General features: G+C 45.5%; 1 protein-coding gene across 1 annotated transcript in view; it reads left to right on the top strand.

The window, feature by feature from the left end:
* The window catches only part of ERN1 (endoplasmic reticulum to nucleus signaling 1), a 75441-nt gene that overhangs the window by 22172 nt on the left and 38616 nt on the right, over positions 1-14653 (top strand). Inside the window, exon 2 of the mRNA XM_016128783.2 lies at positions 1627-1747. Coding sequence (XP_015984269.1) covers positions 1627-1747 — 121 coding nt within the window. The remainder of the gene's footprint in view (positions 1-1626; positions 1748-14653) is intronic.

Below are 14653 nucleotides of genomic sequence, written 5' to 3'. Positions count from 1 at the left end.
CCTCTGCCGGTAGGTCTCCACCGTGGAAAAGGACGCAGGGGCTGGAGTCTGTCCTGCCGCCGAGGCTGCCCTGGAGAGAGCCACTGTGCTTTCCCTTTTAAGGGATTAATTAGGTGTCATCTCGGCTCTTACCAAGAGTGACCAGGTGTTTGGGGGTCAGGTTCCCATGTACAAATAACCCCCCAACCTTTTAGGTTTGGTGCTAACAGCCAGCCATGTTTTTAAAATAGCATTTATGTCAAAATTCAGACTGCCTCAGTAAAAGCAAATTGGCCTGCTTTTAATTCAATACCTACAGGAACCAGTTAATTTGTGGGACAGTGTGGTGACAAAGAGAAAATCTCATTACAGGGTGGTATTGCTGAATGTGCCATACTTCAAAAGGCTGTTTCTAGGAAACCTTACCAGCTATCGCCTGCAAATGTGTGCAGCGCACGCGCACACACACACGCACACACACACACTCACGTGTGCATGCACACACGGCTGCTCCCATGGAAACCGTGTAGATGAGGATATAGTTCTTAGCAAAACTAGGGGACGGGCAGATTAAAAAAAAATCTGCCAAGTGTATTATAAACACAGTGTACATTAAATTTTGGATTCTATATTTTTCACATTATAAAATTTGCAAGCATTTTTCTATATTGTAGATTTTTCCATGTGTTATTTTAATGATTGCATAATATTCCATTGAGTGTATGTGTCATTAATTTCAGTCATTTAGATATTGTTGGAAATTCAGATCTTTCTAGTTTTGTGTGTTTATAAATAGGATGCAATGAATATCATTGTGCACAGCGCTTTTTCCATATCTGGAATTATTTATTCAGGATATAGAAGTGGAATTATAGGATCAAAAATATAAACATTTTAATGCTTTCCAGAAAGACTTATACTAGAGCTATCTAACTTCTAATGTTCATTGCCACCAGCAATGAATGAGAAAGTGAATTTCATACCTTTGGCTATTTTATTTAAAAAAATGTTTTTAATTCATTGAACACAAAAGGTACCTTTTGATTTAAATTGTATTCTGATTATGAGGAGCAATTTGGATTATGTTTTTTATACATTTTATTGTATAACCTGTCTCTTTTGAAATCTTGGTGTTTTATTATTCTATAAACTCTTCATCTAATGAGAGCTGTTTTTCTCCTTTTGCTTTAAACATTGTCCCCTAATTCTTTGCCTTCTGAAATTTTGTAAGTGTGTATGGGTGTGTGTGGGTGCGTTGCTATTTTTCTGTATCATGGAGTCTTGCAAGATGGCGAGGTTCTAGAAAGTGAGATAGAAGAGAAGGAAGTCGGTGTACTTTCTCCCTCTGCTTCAGTGGAAGTTACATGTGGATGACGTCGGAACCCTGTCCTTGTCGTTAGAAGCCTGTCTGTCTTCAGGAAGGATTGTACTTGGATAGAACAAGGTGACCTGGGTTCTAGTCCTGACGGAGCTGCTGCCTAGACGTGCACCCTTGGTGGGAATTTCGGTTCTCCAATCTCAGTTTCTTCATCTGTGAGACGGTGGATTTTAGAAACTTTTCGGGTGGAGGTGGGAATGTGTGTGGTCATACATGCCCAAAGCGGAGAAGCCTGTTGAATATGAGGATTCGTCTCCATCTCATTGCAGATTTTTGGAAGTCCCAGCACAGTGACTCTTCCTGAAACCCTGTTGTTCGTGTCGACCCTGGATGGAAGTTTGCATGCTGTCAGCAAGAGGACAGGCTCCATCAAATGGACTTTAAAAGAAGGTAATTTGGGTTTGGTCCTTGGGTGACATGGACGTTTACTCAGCTACTTCCGAGGAGACATATTCCAGAAAAAGGGAAAAACAGTCATATGTTATGTAATAAAATAAAAAAGGATAATAGAGTCAAGGAGAGGAAAGCGAAATATACTCAAAGAGTATGTTTACAGCTTGAATTGTGATTATCTGCTAAGCGCATCAGTTGAAGAAGCACACTTCATCTTTTTCTCTTTTTTTTGCTTCTGTCCAGATTTGATGTTTAAATGGCTCTAGACTTTTCTATTAATAGTTCTGGCTTAGTCTTTACAAAGACCTGCTGCATTAAATTTCTTGCTAAGTTCTAATGATTAGAGTCTCGTGATCATCATTACAAGAAGGTACATTCTCCGACCTCAAATGACTAATTTGTTTTTATAGACGCCGTAATAATTGAGGCCTGTAGGATTCGACATTCATCCAAGTTAGCCACTTTGTTGGTTCTTTGCACTGAGAGAAGCAAAAGACTGAGCTTGTTTCTCGTGTGGTAATCTCCCCGCTTTCATTTCATGATCTTGTCTCCTTGGTGATAGCAGAGTGGGGTCCTCCAGCTGGGAAATTGTATTTGATTTCCAAAGTCATCTTCCTGGGTAAAGCCATGCAAATCACAGGATTCAGGGCATTCGGTGTCATGTCTATTATTCTGTCCATTGATAATTCTCATTTGGCCCTAGGTCGGAGTCTGAGCAGCATGTTCTCTTTTCACCAGTAATCGGTGACTCATTATTTTCATGAGCACAGCAAGTGTTTTTCCTTCCTTAATAAAATGTTCCAAAACAGTATTTTAGATAGAAAATATGGGCATATGTCAGAACGTCACACGTCGTCTTGTCAATACAGCAACAAACCTAGTTGCCATCCGTAGGGGATGGCAGCTCGGGTACCACAGGCCTCCCACAGGCCTACCTGTCTGGGCCCTGCTTGGAGCAGCAAGAACTTTAAGCAGCTGAAAGGACCAGCTGTCAAGAGCAAGTAGCCGCAAGAAGACTGTAGAGCCAGGTTTGGGTACTGCATTGTAGACTTTTAGAATATTATCCTTAGTGTCTCTCTTTCATGTTTAAGCCTTTTAATGTTTTTAAAACAAAAACAGATCTAGTTAAATTTCATAATTTCTGATTTCTTCCAAAGATGGAAATCAACGAGGCACAAAAGGATTGCAATAAACGTTTTCACTATTGAGTGTTTAGGACTGGTTCCTTGGTTTCTGTATTCCTAGGTAGGGCATTTTTGCCCCAAGACATTTTATTCTTCTGTATTGCTTTCCCCTGCATGCATTGATTTAAATTGATCTTCTCCAAGTCTTAATTTCTACAAGGAGCCTGGGCTTTATCTGGTATAACTGTGTCCTGTCTTGTTTATTACTTAGCCAAATGTAAGAATCGGTCCGTTCTCTCCTGTAACTTAGAGCTTAAAGGAATTGCCCCTTTTTTACTTCTTTGAACGCGTGTTAGCAGAACCTAGTCTGTGAAAGATACTGTATGGGACACAGAGAAGAAAAAGACAGTCCTCACACTCAAGGAGCTCACAGTATGGTAAGGAGAAATGACAGGTACACAGAACTTCACCATAGAGCGTGTTGTAACCGCCTCAGAGAGGTGCCAGGAGCTGCAGGGAACACGGTGCAGTGGGGGTGGGGGGGGGGGCGGGGGGGGGGCGGCCAGGAAAAGATTCCCGAAGCTGGGATGTTAGAACCGAGCCTTGGTGGGTGGGTTGGACTCATTCCCAAGGAGTGAGGCCTGGGAAGGAACAAGGTGGCAGGTCTAGGCAGAGAAGTTCAAAGATACTTAAAGGAAGAATTAGAGAAATCCGATGAACGCCTAATAATTTCAAATAATTTTCAATATATATCTAGACCAAGATTACAGATGGTAATGTATGGAGGCCCTGGGTTTTTAATTTAGTTTTAATCTTGCAGTTTATAAGTAAAGATTTCAAAATCGATATTTCTAAACCATTACTAATGTATAAATAGAGTATGCAGTTATCCGGATACTGTTCAAGGCCCTGAGAATACAAGTGAAAGAAACAGTCAAAATCTTTGCCCTCTTAGAAGCTTTTATTCTACTGGGGAAACTGATAGGGAAATAAATTACATAGCAAGCGTAAGAGCTATGGATTAAAATAAAGCAGGGGAGTGGACTAGGAAGTGCCAGATTGCTGGGGGGGGGGGTGTGGGGGGGGCAAGGGGGGGTGTGGGAGCAGGGCTGCAAATGTAAACAGGCCCAGCCCCACTGAGAAGGCTTCATTCGATTAAGCAAGTAAGCGCTCAGGGAAGGAAGGAAGTCTTCAGGTGCAAGGCATAACGGAGGCAGAGGCGAGCGTGTGCTCGGCGTGGCTGCAGGCGGGGAAGGAGAGGAGCGAGAGATGGGCTTGGAGGGCCAGTCGTGCCGGGACGCAGTGCTGTTTATTATGAAATTGCCCGCACTACCATCCTGAACTGAAATTTATAGCCGTTAACCTACATATCCACAGTTTTAAAGAGAAGTATATTACCCGATTAGTAATCCGGAATAATAGGCAAGTAATTTTTAATCACATATATGTAATTTAACATGCAAATGCGCAGACACGTGCTGAGCGATACTGACACTCCACCTAGGAGTGAATGTGCTACCCGGTAATGCAGACTGATGAAAATGCAGACTAGGATACCAGATGCCTGTGGTGACCGATTTCCAAGATGGTGAGCTATTCTTGAGAACGTTCCACACAAACGTACAGCCTTACCCGACTTAGCCCGTAGTCCCATTGTGAGAAGGTTCAGTGTATAAAATTATATAAAAAGCGCTTTTCTGCTTTTGTGTGAAGCAGTTAGGTTGTAGGCAGATAATCATCAGAGGTTTGGGGCCCATATGAATGAGGCAGAGCGTCAGAGCAGCCTGCAGATATGGGGCAGTCTTTGGCTGTGCAAGGCTACCTAGTGTCCCTGCCCCCTCCCCCGATAGTGCCACATCACCTCCTAGTCCCTGTGACCAGCAGGAAAAGCCCTCACAGACTTCCAGAGCACTGTCTATCGAGCTGTGCCCTCCCTGATAGAGCACCTGGTGACTCGCATGAGGACAGTAGCTTTTCGGAAGCTACTGGAGTTATCTGAGCAACGAAGCAGCGTGCCCTGGTGTTACAGACTGATGTTTATGTGCCCCCCAAATCCGTACGTTGAAGCCTCGTCTCCCAATGTGATGGTATTTGGAAATGGAGCCTTTGGGGATGATTTAGTTTAGATGAGGTCATGAGGGAGGGTCCCACTGATGGGATGAGCACTCTTTTGATAAGAAAAAGAGACCAGAACTCTTGCAGTCTCCACCACGTGCGAACACAGTGAGAAAGTGGCCATCTGCAAGCCAGAGAGATGGCTCTCGCTAAGACCTACCCTTGCTGACCTACCTGGTCTTCAACCTCTGGTCTCCAGAAGTGTGAAAAATAAATATCTGTGGTTTAAGCCACTCAGGCTATGGTACTTTGTTACCACTGCCCAAGCTGACCATCACCCCCGGCCTCCACTTTATAGGATTAGCAGGTGCTGTGCGGAGACCGCACTGATGCGGCCAGGACATGAGAAAGCAGGAGACCGGGCAGAGGCCACTACTGCACCAGGCCCAGGGCCTCCCTCGCTGGGCCTGAGCCCAAGTGGCAGCGAGGACTCAAAATCAAATGGAAGAAACCTGCTGAGGCAAACAGACTCCTTTAACTCATCACACTGGGGTTCTGCAGGATGTATACCTATTATTCCATTTCACGGTTTCCTAACTATTTACTTGTTTCAAGAACCAACAAACAGGGAGTGTTTTTTTTTTCTTTCCACAGAGTGGTTTTGGCAGGTGCTTTTGTTCCTCACCCAAACATGTGTTGCTCTTCCCAGAAATGGAGATTTATTACCCCATCGTGGCAAACTGCATCTAGCACAGAAAACGAGTTTTATTTGTTTTCAGAAACTAATTTGAGTTTTGACATTTTATGTTAGGTGTGATCATTCTAAGCTGTGATTTTATAACTGTGGCAACACCACTCTCTGTCTTGCTCTGAAATTTCACTAGCGGAGGTGCTTGAGTATGTTTTATTTCTGCACTTTCGGAATGCAAACTGAGAATGTGGCTGCCATGCATTATGCTAGATCAGTTTTACAAACCTTGCTTTAGATTGCTGGGGTTAAAAAGACTTTATTTTGGTATTGCCAGGACTCGTTTTCCTGCTTTGTGCGCTGAACTTAAAATACTAGTTAATGCCGATTTTTGACACTCAGATCTTCATCAAATTGCAGGTTACTCTTCAGCACCCTCCTCCCATCCCCTTGCATGGCACGGAGGACTGGATCTAATTTAGAAACATTCTTTACTAATCATAAAAATATACTAACTGTACAACATGGCTACTTTCCCAGCCAGATGGGCCCAGACTCCCGAGATGTCCCTTGAATGGTTGATATCGGAGATTTATTATGAGGGAAGGATCAGAACAAGATTCGTTATTTGACATTTGAAGAAAATCTCCCATATGAGTTTTCCTTTCTCACCATGCGCCTCTTCCCATAGTTCCCTCCAGTGCTACCAGTCTGGAAAACAGAGCGATGCTCTGCTACTTGGTCATCAAGGCCTGTAGACCGAGGAGTTGTCTCTCACATTTGACCCTTTCTCCCTGTCCCCCTTGCCAGTGCCTCAGCCAGCCTTTTGACATCCGTTTCCCAGATCACTGCAGCAGCTTCCTGACCGCCGTTCATCCCTGCGGCCTGTCTTATCCTCCCATCCACCCACCACACTGCTGTCAGACGTGCCCTCTGAAAAGACTAATTGGATCACGCTGTACCCCCTGCCCAAATATCTCTTGGTATCGTCTACAGCAGTGCCACTCCAAGTATGAGGTCTGCCCACCCCTGTTACCCGTCCGTGAGGGCAGGACTACAAAAGGGAGAGTGTCATCCATGACAGGCTGGAATTTTCAACAACCGGTCCTTCACCGGGTAGTTTGAGAAACACTGGTCCCCAGGGGCAAGTCTAAGCCCCTTCACCTGCGCACAGTGCCCTTCAGCATTCAGCATCCGCTGTCGCCCAGCTCTGCAGTCACAGCCCCTCTCCAGGGTGCAGAGTCACCGGGCCTTTGCTCGTGCTCCCTCCCCCACAGCAGCCTGCGTTGCTGGACAGGCTCCTGTTTGTCTGTTAAGGCCCACCTCACAGGCTACCTCCTCGGCTCCTCGAGCAGGGGGAGCCCCTTTCTCATCCGGGTTCTGGAGGCACTTCGCCGAAGCTTCTGTTATGACACTTCCTGCTGTGTCGTGAATCTCTGTTTACACGTGTCTTCCTGCTGAATTTCTAATTCCTTGAAGGTGGGGCCTCTGGACAGCCAGGGATGCTCAGTAAAAGCCGGAGGCACCTAACTCCGACGCAGGTCGAGAACCGTTTAGGGACCCCCGAGGAACAGGTGGCATTGACTTGGCCTCCTCAGGACGCATGGTCTGTCCGTGCCATCATCCTTGCCGTTTCTAGTTCCAGTTTCCGGTCTTGAGTTTCATGTGGCTTTTTGCGCCTATCTGCCGTTGGTTTCCTCTCCTGTCCTTTAGGCAGTGCGCCTGAGCCTCTGAAAGAGTCAGAGATCAGCCTTCGGAGGTGCGGTGGAAACCCGAGAAGGGGAAGTTGTGAAAAGGGGTGACATTTTGTTAATAACTCTAATCTGCTTTCTCGTAAGGAATTTTCTAGGCTTAAGATATGCATCACTACCTTTCTTCCTCATGGCTTAAGCTCAGGAAAAGTGGGTTTTTTGCGCTCCACTGTTTAGGAGGACTGAACGTTAAGTTGTGCGAGAGCGGATTTAAGAGGAGCCTGTTTCTGCTTTTGAGTATCTTGAAAATGTGTTTTCTCTCTTTCTCTCTCTCTCTCTTTTTTTTTTTTTTGTATTTTATTACTTATCATGGAAAAGTCTAAACTATACAAATAATGAACATATAATGAACCCCTATGTACCCATCATTCAGCTTCAGCAATCACCATCTGGAGCTGAATTCCATCTGTACCCCTATTCACGTCCCTGCCTCACGCTTGGGATTTGCTTTAGAGTAGTACATCTCGCGTCGTGGAGCGGGTCTCTTAGCCGTCACCGCACACAGTAGCGTAGATTTCAACTGCAATGGGTATTCTTTGCAGCATTGCTTGCTGTGTATCAGAATGTGGTTGAGAATGTTGAAATGTGTGGATAAAATGCCTTTTTTGGCTGTGACTTGGTCACTCGTCCTTTTGTTCATCTCGGGATGACTATGCAAAGTTTGATGGCACTCCCATCGCTCAGGAAGAGATTCCGTGAAGTTATGACATCCCGAGAGGCATTTGGCCCTAGGCCATAGCATTGGAGTGCTTTATCCTCTTCCTCTAACTCCTTCACTATTTGTTACAGCATTCAGTGTGCATTTTAGGTCTGCCAGGGTGAAGAGAAATAAGAACCTAGTAAAAGTTGACTGCCTTTAGTATGGGCAGTTTTTCAGATTATTTGGGTGTCTCTCCATGATCATCTTTGTCAAATGTGACATTTAGAGACTGGCAGAGGTTACCTGCAAGAAAACATGCTACCTCCTCTCTCAGTTCTGATGAGATTCGGGTTTTGAGGAGCTTCTAATTCAATGTCTGTTTTAAAATGATCTCCCCATGAAAGCCGAACTTCGAGGGAAGCTTGAGGCTTTCTACCCTACAGTTTGGATCTAGTGACTCTAGTGGGAGTGTTAGGGCCTAGGTTCTGGAAGTTCCTTTGCTCTAGGGGGAGGAATGGGCTGCCACTGGTTCAATTGAGCACGTGATACATCTTTGAGAAACTCAAGTTTTGAGTTGAGGGAGGATGAATGACCTTGTTCCTATCAATAATTTTTCTAAGAAAAATAGTATGGGAACCTTCAGCATTTTCTTGAAGAAGTGGTAGTTCATTGCATTCAGACTAGCCAATCTAGTTACACTGTGAGCTAGGATTAAAATCTCCATGTCCTCCTTAGCTCATTCCTGTCTTGCACTTCATTTTTCCAATCAGGACTAAATTTTGTTGACCTTTTCTTTCCCCCTTTATTGTTTCCCGACCTCCCCCCTTCCTGTCCCCCACCCCCCACCCCAGTCAGGCTCAGGCCATCTTCCTGGAGTTATTGAGTCACCTTCCTCACTACCCTTTATGATTTTTTTTTCCTTGTTCACTTTGTACCCTGATACCTGTCTAACCTTTTTTCAGAGGACTTGTATCAGATCTTTTTCTCTGAGGCTTACAGTCAGTTCCTGGTTAGTGCTCACCAGCCCACCTCACAGGTTTCACGACTTTCTCCTCCATAGTCGTACCGCCTACCTGCCAGCATCATTTGCATCCAGAAGGAACACTTCACACTGGCCAAGCCCGCGTCCTCGTTCCCACGGGGGAGGGGATAGCTCTTCGCGCATGCGGTCTTGTCATCCCCACATGCCGGGCCAGCCTCATTGCTGGTTTCGTTCTCCCCGGAGTATGCTAACCCTCGCCGATTTCCCTCGCCCAGGGAATCCTGTTCGCCCCATGTTCCGGCATTCATTATGTGCTGCTCCATGTGTATCAGCTTTCTAAGCGCCCCTCTTTATCCCTCACAGCATGAAACAGAACCAAGCTGATGGCAGATGTGGGACACTTGCTTTTGAGATGCGTGTGGTGAATCTCAACAGATAATTCCTAATCACCGGGTTGTCATTCTCTTCCTCAGAGAGAAAAGAGGGAGAGGATGAGGCTCTTAAATCTTTGGTGTCGGGGAGGTTTGCAGGGAGCATAAAACAGTTAGGACTTTATTTTGTGGTCTTTTGGTTCTTAAATACCTTTTGAAAGGACCAACCCAGAACATTTCAAATCGCTGCTAGAGATCCACTTCGAAGGAGCTAGTTTGGAGAATTTCTGACTTCTGCAACATCCTAGTTGTACCTAGAGACGTCCTTCACTTGAGAAGCGGCTGCTTTTAAATGCTGGGTGTGTAGGTGTCAGTAGGTCGTTTAGAAGGAAGAACGAGGTGGAGTGGGGCAGTCACAGCACTGCTCGTTGAGATTCCACCGCAGCAGCGTGTTCCAGAACTATCTGTGCTCATCTGAGGAAAAGAAGATGAAGATCTCGTAAGGTTCCTTGAGCTCCAGTCAAGTGGGCAAACTGTTCTTGTGGCTTCTGTAATCAAAGGGATCGCATTCCTTCCTACGTGGAAAAAAAGTCTGCCTGGAGCTACAGAGGCCATCCAGCACTAGTGTGAAACAATTATTTAAATTTTGGTTGGATCATCGAGAGCCTTTTTTCTGTTTGTGCTGGACATCGCCCCCATGCTCTCCCCAGACCCTCATCAGCGCAGATAAGCGGGTGCTCAGGGGAGCCTCATGTGGTACCTGCTCCTCGTGTGAATTTCCCTTCAGTGTCTCCACAGCCCGTGAGACTGTAAGACCAGGCTGTCAAGATTTACACTACAGGTGGGAGCAGTGAGAACAGGCCTTTTCAATCCCTAGGATAGGTTTTCCTTTTTGAAGCTTCTTTTTTTAACTTTTCATTTTAGAAAAACTTTGCAACATACACGAAAGTAGAGACTAGTATCACCCAGCACCGTTTCAATAATGATTAACGCATTTCAGCCCCCTTCCCCTGCCTCCGTTATTTTGATGCGAAGCCTATATCTTTTCTGTAAATTTAGATAATTTTAAAATGTGAGTGAATACACAGAACTATGCTTGAATATCTTAAATTATTGACTTTCTTTCATGCTGCAGACAGTATTACCTACCAACTGAGGGGAGCAAAATCCTGGGCAGCAGTTACACAGGAGTTCACTCTCTGATCACTCATTAAACTGTAGATAAGCTTGATGTACTTTTCTGTGTATAGTTTACAGCAAGCAAAATAGATGGTCCCTGACCTTCAAGTGCTTAACATTCAGTCCGGCCCCCAGCTATTTGAGAACCAGAGAGACCCCATGCAATTAAGTACCTGTCCCTTGAGTAATGTGATAAGTGCATCAGAAGAACGTACCAAGTGCAGTGGGCGGTCGGTTTCTGATTTCCTGGAGAAGCAGCATTCGGACCGACCCCAAAGGATAAGCGGATTGAGGCGGATAAAGGTGGGACAGGTATCAGTGAGCACAGAGACCAGCAAGAAAACGTGAAAACGTGGAGGGAGCTTTGAGAAGAGTTGCGATCGAAAGATAACCATGGAAAAGAAGCGGGCCCTGGTTTTGCAGAGCCCTGAATGCTTAGGCCTGTGGTTCCCAAACCATGCCGAGGGGCTCTGGGGTTCCGCAGGGAACTCAGAGAGGCACGGCAGCATGCTTTAACTCATCAAGAGAAACACAGCAATGCTCCGCAAGTGCCAGACACCACAGTTTCAACATTAAATTGCACCGCTTGTCCTTTCAAGGATTGATGTATCTTTGCCAAGATTAGTTTTTGGCAGTTTCTGTAATAAAATTCAGATACCACGTGAAAATCAACGTGGAGCGGTAAGGAGGGTGGAAGTGTCTAAGCTGATTATAAGGTTTGGAATACATGCAGCTCCCAACAGGTGTGCACATCCCCTTAGTAATCATGGTTAAGAATGAAATAAACACTTTTCTCTCAGTGGACGTGTCATTATTTTTTCCACGTGGCTTTTAAGTTGCTAGACCCTAGGTACTTAAATCTTTTGGACCTAACTGGTTAATAAATGGAACCACTAGGCATTTCTTTTGCCCCGGGGTCCTATGAAGAAATTACCGAGACACTAAGGGTGCTGCAAACCAAGAAAGTTTGAGAACCTCTGACTGGAGCCAAGAGATGGAAGATAATAGCTAGGCAGGTGGGAGCCATTGCAGGATGTATGTGGAGGAGAGACATGAACAGATCAACTTTCATCAAGCACTTACAGGCAGTAGGTGGGGTGCATATCTGAAAGGCAGAGATCCGAGACAGGGAACAGGTTAGGAGACTGTCGTGTAAACCCAGTGAGAAGTGATGACCGCTTGATTTGGGCAGTGGTGAAGGAAGTGAAAATGAGGAGTTGGACTTTGAGAAATGTTTACTAGGTCAAATCTCAGGATCTAATTGAACGGGAGAAGGTTAGAATTGAGGCGTCAAGGACAACCCTGAATTTCCAGACTGTATGACTGGGGGAAGCAGGGCCAACTAGCCCATCTGGGGAACACAGTGGAGGAGCAGGCGCTGGGGGGTATGACGTCAGGGGGTGAGGTGCCCCGTCAGCCATCAGAAGTGGGACCGGGTCGTGGGCACCATGCGAGAATGTCGTCAGATGCCATGTGGAGACCTAATGAGAAGGATTTGTAAGTGTTAGATTGGGTCACTGGAACTTGACAGTGGCAGTTTTGGTTTTATTCTCAGGGTAGGGGCAGGAGAGCTGTGGGCTGAGAAAGGTACAAAAGGCGAGAAAAATGAAACAGGATCTAGGGCAGTGGTTTCCCAGTATGGCTCAGATCAGAATTACCCAGCGTGTGTTAGAAATGCAAATTCTCTGGCCATACCTACAAATCAACTCCCTGGGGAAAGACCTAGAAATGAATGTTTTAAAAACTACAGGTAGCTTATACACTGCTGGTGGGGATGTAAAATAGTAGGCCTCTTTGGAGAGCTGTTTGTAGTGTCTCGACAAGTCAAATATAAACACTACAGCTCAGCCATTCTACTCCTAGGTATTTTCACAACAGAAATGAAAATATAGGTCCAAACGTAGACAAGTACGCAAATGTTTATAGCAGCTTTATTCACATTTTCCAGACCCAAACTAGAAATAACCCAAATGTCCATCAACAAATTGTGGTCTATCCATACAATGGGGTACTATTCAGCAATAAAAAAGAACAAACTATGATACATGCAACAATATGGATAAATTTCAAGAAAACATAATGTAGAGAGAAAGAAACCAGACACAAGAGATACCCTACAGTATGAATTCCTTTTGTGAAATTTTAGAACGAACACAATGAGAACCCATCGGTGGTTATATGGAGTGGGAGTCAGGGATATTGCATCCAAAGGGCTATGAGAAATGTTTTGGGGTGAAGGAAATGATATATATCTTGATCATGAGGGAAGTTGCATGGATGTGTATGTTTTTCAAGACTCGTCAAACTGTACACTTAAAGTGGATGCATTAGCAGAGAAAAGGGGAGCGTGTGTGGAAGCGAGACGGGAAGCCGAGAGGGTTGTCGTGTTTGTAGGCAGTGGGGAAAGGGTTGGCCAGCCGGAGGGAGGACTCGAAGATCTTTAGAGATAGGGTACAGCTGGGGGCTCTGGAAAGAGAGTGTGAAATATCTATAAATGTGAAGGTGAAAGCATCGTCTTTTTATAGAGACACAAAGGAAAAAGTGGAGTTGGGCAAACTTAGGGGGCGAAGGGTAGGACATTTCGGAGCGCTCGCTCTGCCCCCCTGTACTTGCCCCGTGCCACTGGAGGCCGAGAGTTATGTATGGTGAGAAGAGGGCCTGGAGGCAAGAAGTGAAGATTTGAAACACCAGCTGTGAGGAACAGGGAGCAGAAGCCAAGCAGGAAGTAGATAAACTTATCTCCTGTGACATGGGGCCCACCTGGCCATAGATATGTCATGGTATCTCCAAGATTGTAGTGTTTTCTTCACCAGTCCTCAGATCCTGGGTGGAGGAAGGGCGATGGCGAGGTAGATTCCGGGTTGAGGTCGATGGAGCATAGCTGCTGGGTTATCAGAAGTGATCAGCGATGGCCCTCCAGGCAGGGCAGGAATAGAAGCAGGAAGGAAACTAACAAACATATTGAGAACCTCGTATGTGCCAGGCACTGTTTCACACACTGGGGATGTGGCGGACAACAAAAGATAAAATCCCAGCCCTTGTGGAGTTTACAATGGCTAGAGTTAGGCGTTAAATAAAGTAAATAAGATATACTACAGAGGTGGTAAGTGTCATGGAGAAAAATTAAGCAGAAGAGAGGGTAGGGAATGCTAGGGGGTAGAAGGTGGTCATGGAAGACCTCTCTGAGAAGGTGATCAGAGACTTAGGCAGAGGAAACAGCAAACGCAAAGGCCCCAAGGCGGGGGTAGGCTTGGCAGTATTCGAGGAATCCAAGGAGGCCAGCGTGGCTGGAACAGAGCGAAGAGGAAATGGTGAGAGAATTAGAGGGTGTGGGAGGATGAGGTTGTATAGGATTTGTAAGCTACTATGTGAACGTTGGCCTTTCCTGGGTAAGAGGAGAACCACCAACGGATTTTGAGTAGAAGAGGAGTATAATCTGATTTCTCTCTTTAAAAGGATCACTCTTCTCTGTCAGGGCACTGACTTAAAGTCTTGACAAACATCCAGTCCTTATCCAATCCACATACCCCACGAGGTTGCTGTTATTCTCTCTTTTTTCTTTACTGATTAGGAAATTGGGGCTCAGAGAGATTAGGTCACTCAGCTGCTAATTGGCAGAGCTAGGATTTAAGCCTAGGTTTTTCCGATTCCAAAGGCAGCATAGATGAGGAAAAAAGGGAGTTTTCGAAAGACAAGGGTTCCCACATGTCGGAGTAGGAAACAAAATGATGATGATCATTATAGAAATAAATAGACCATAGAGTTTGGCGACTGATGGGACGTGTTGGGGAGAAATGAGTGTCAGCAGTGAACTTTGAAGCTTGCCCGTCTTCTGGGAGAGTAAGGGTGCTATTACCAGAATAGAGTCATCAGGAGTAAAAGCCACTCTGGGGTGAAATATGGAGGATACGACTTGGGGCAAGAGGTGGAGGTGCTGGTAAGAAATAGTGGGACTGTCCCATTGGTCCAGAAAGAAGAGATCAAGAGATGGGCACCTAGATTCTCCCCGCTGCAGTCTGGTTGAAGCTATAGAGATAGATGGATGTGTCTGTGCGAGAATCAGGTTGGGGTGGGGGGGAACCTGGAAAGTTCCATTTTTTGGAGCCGGGAGTG

This window comes from Rousettus aegyptiacus, unplaced genomic scaffold (genome assembly GCF_014176215.1).
Source record: "Rousettus aegyptiacus isolate mRouAeg1 unplaced genomic scaffold, mRouAeg1.p scaffold_m13_p_6, whole genome shotgun sequence".
Lineage (NCBI taxonomy): Eukaryota > Metazoa > Chordata > Mammalia > Chiroptera > Pteropodidae > Rousettus > Rousettus aegyptiacus.
This window is presented reverse-complemented; position numbering and strand designations above follow the sequence as displayed.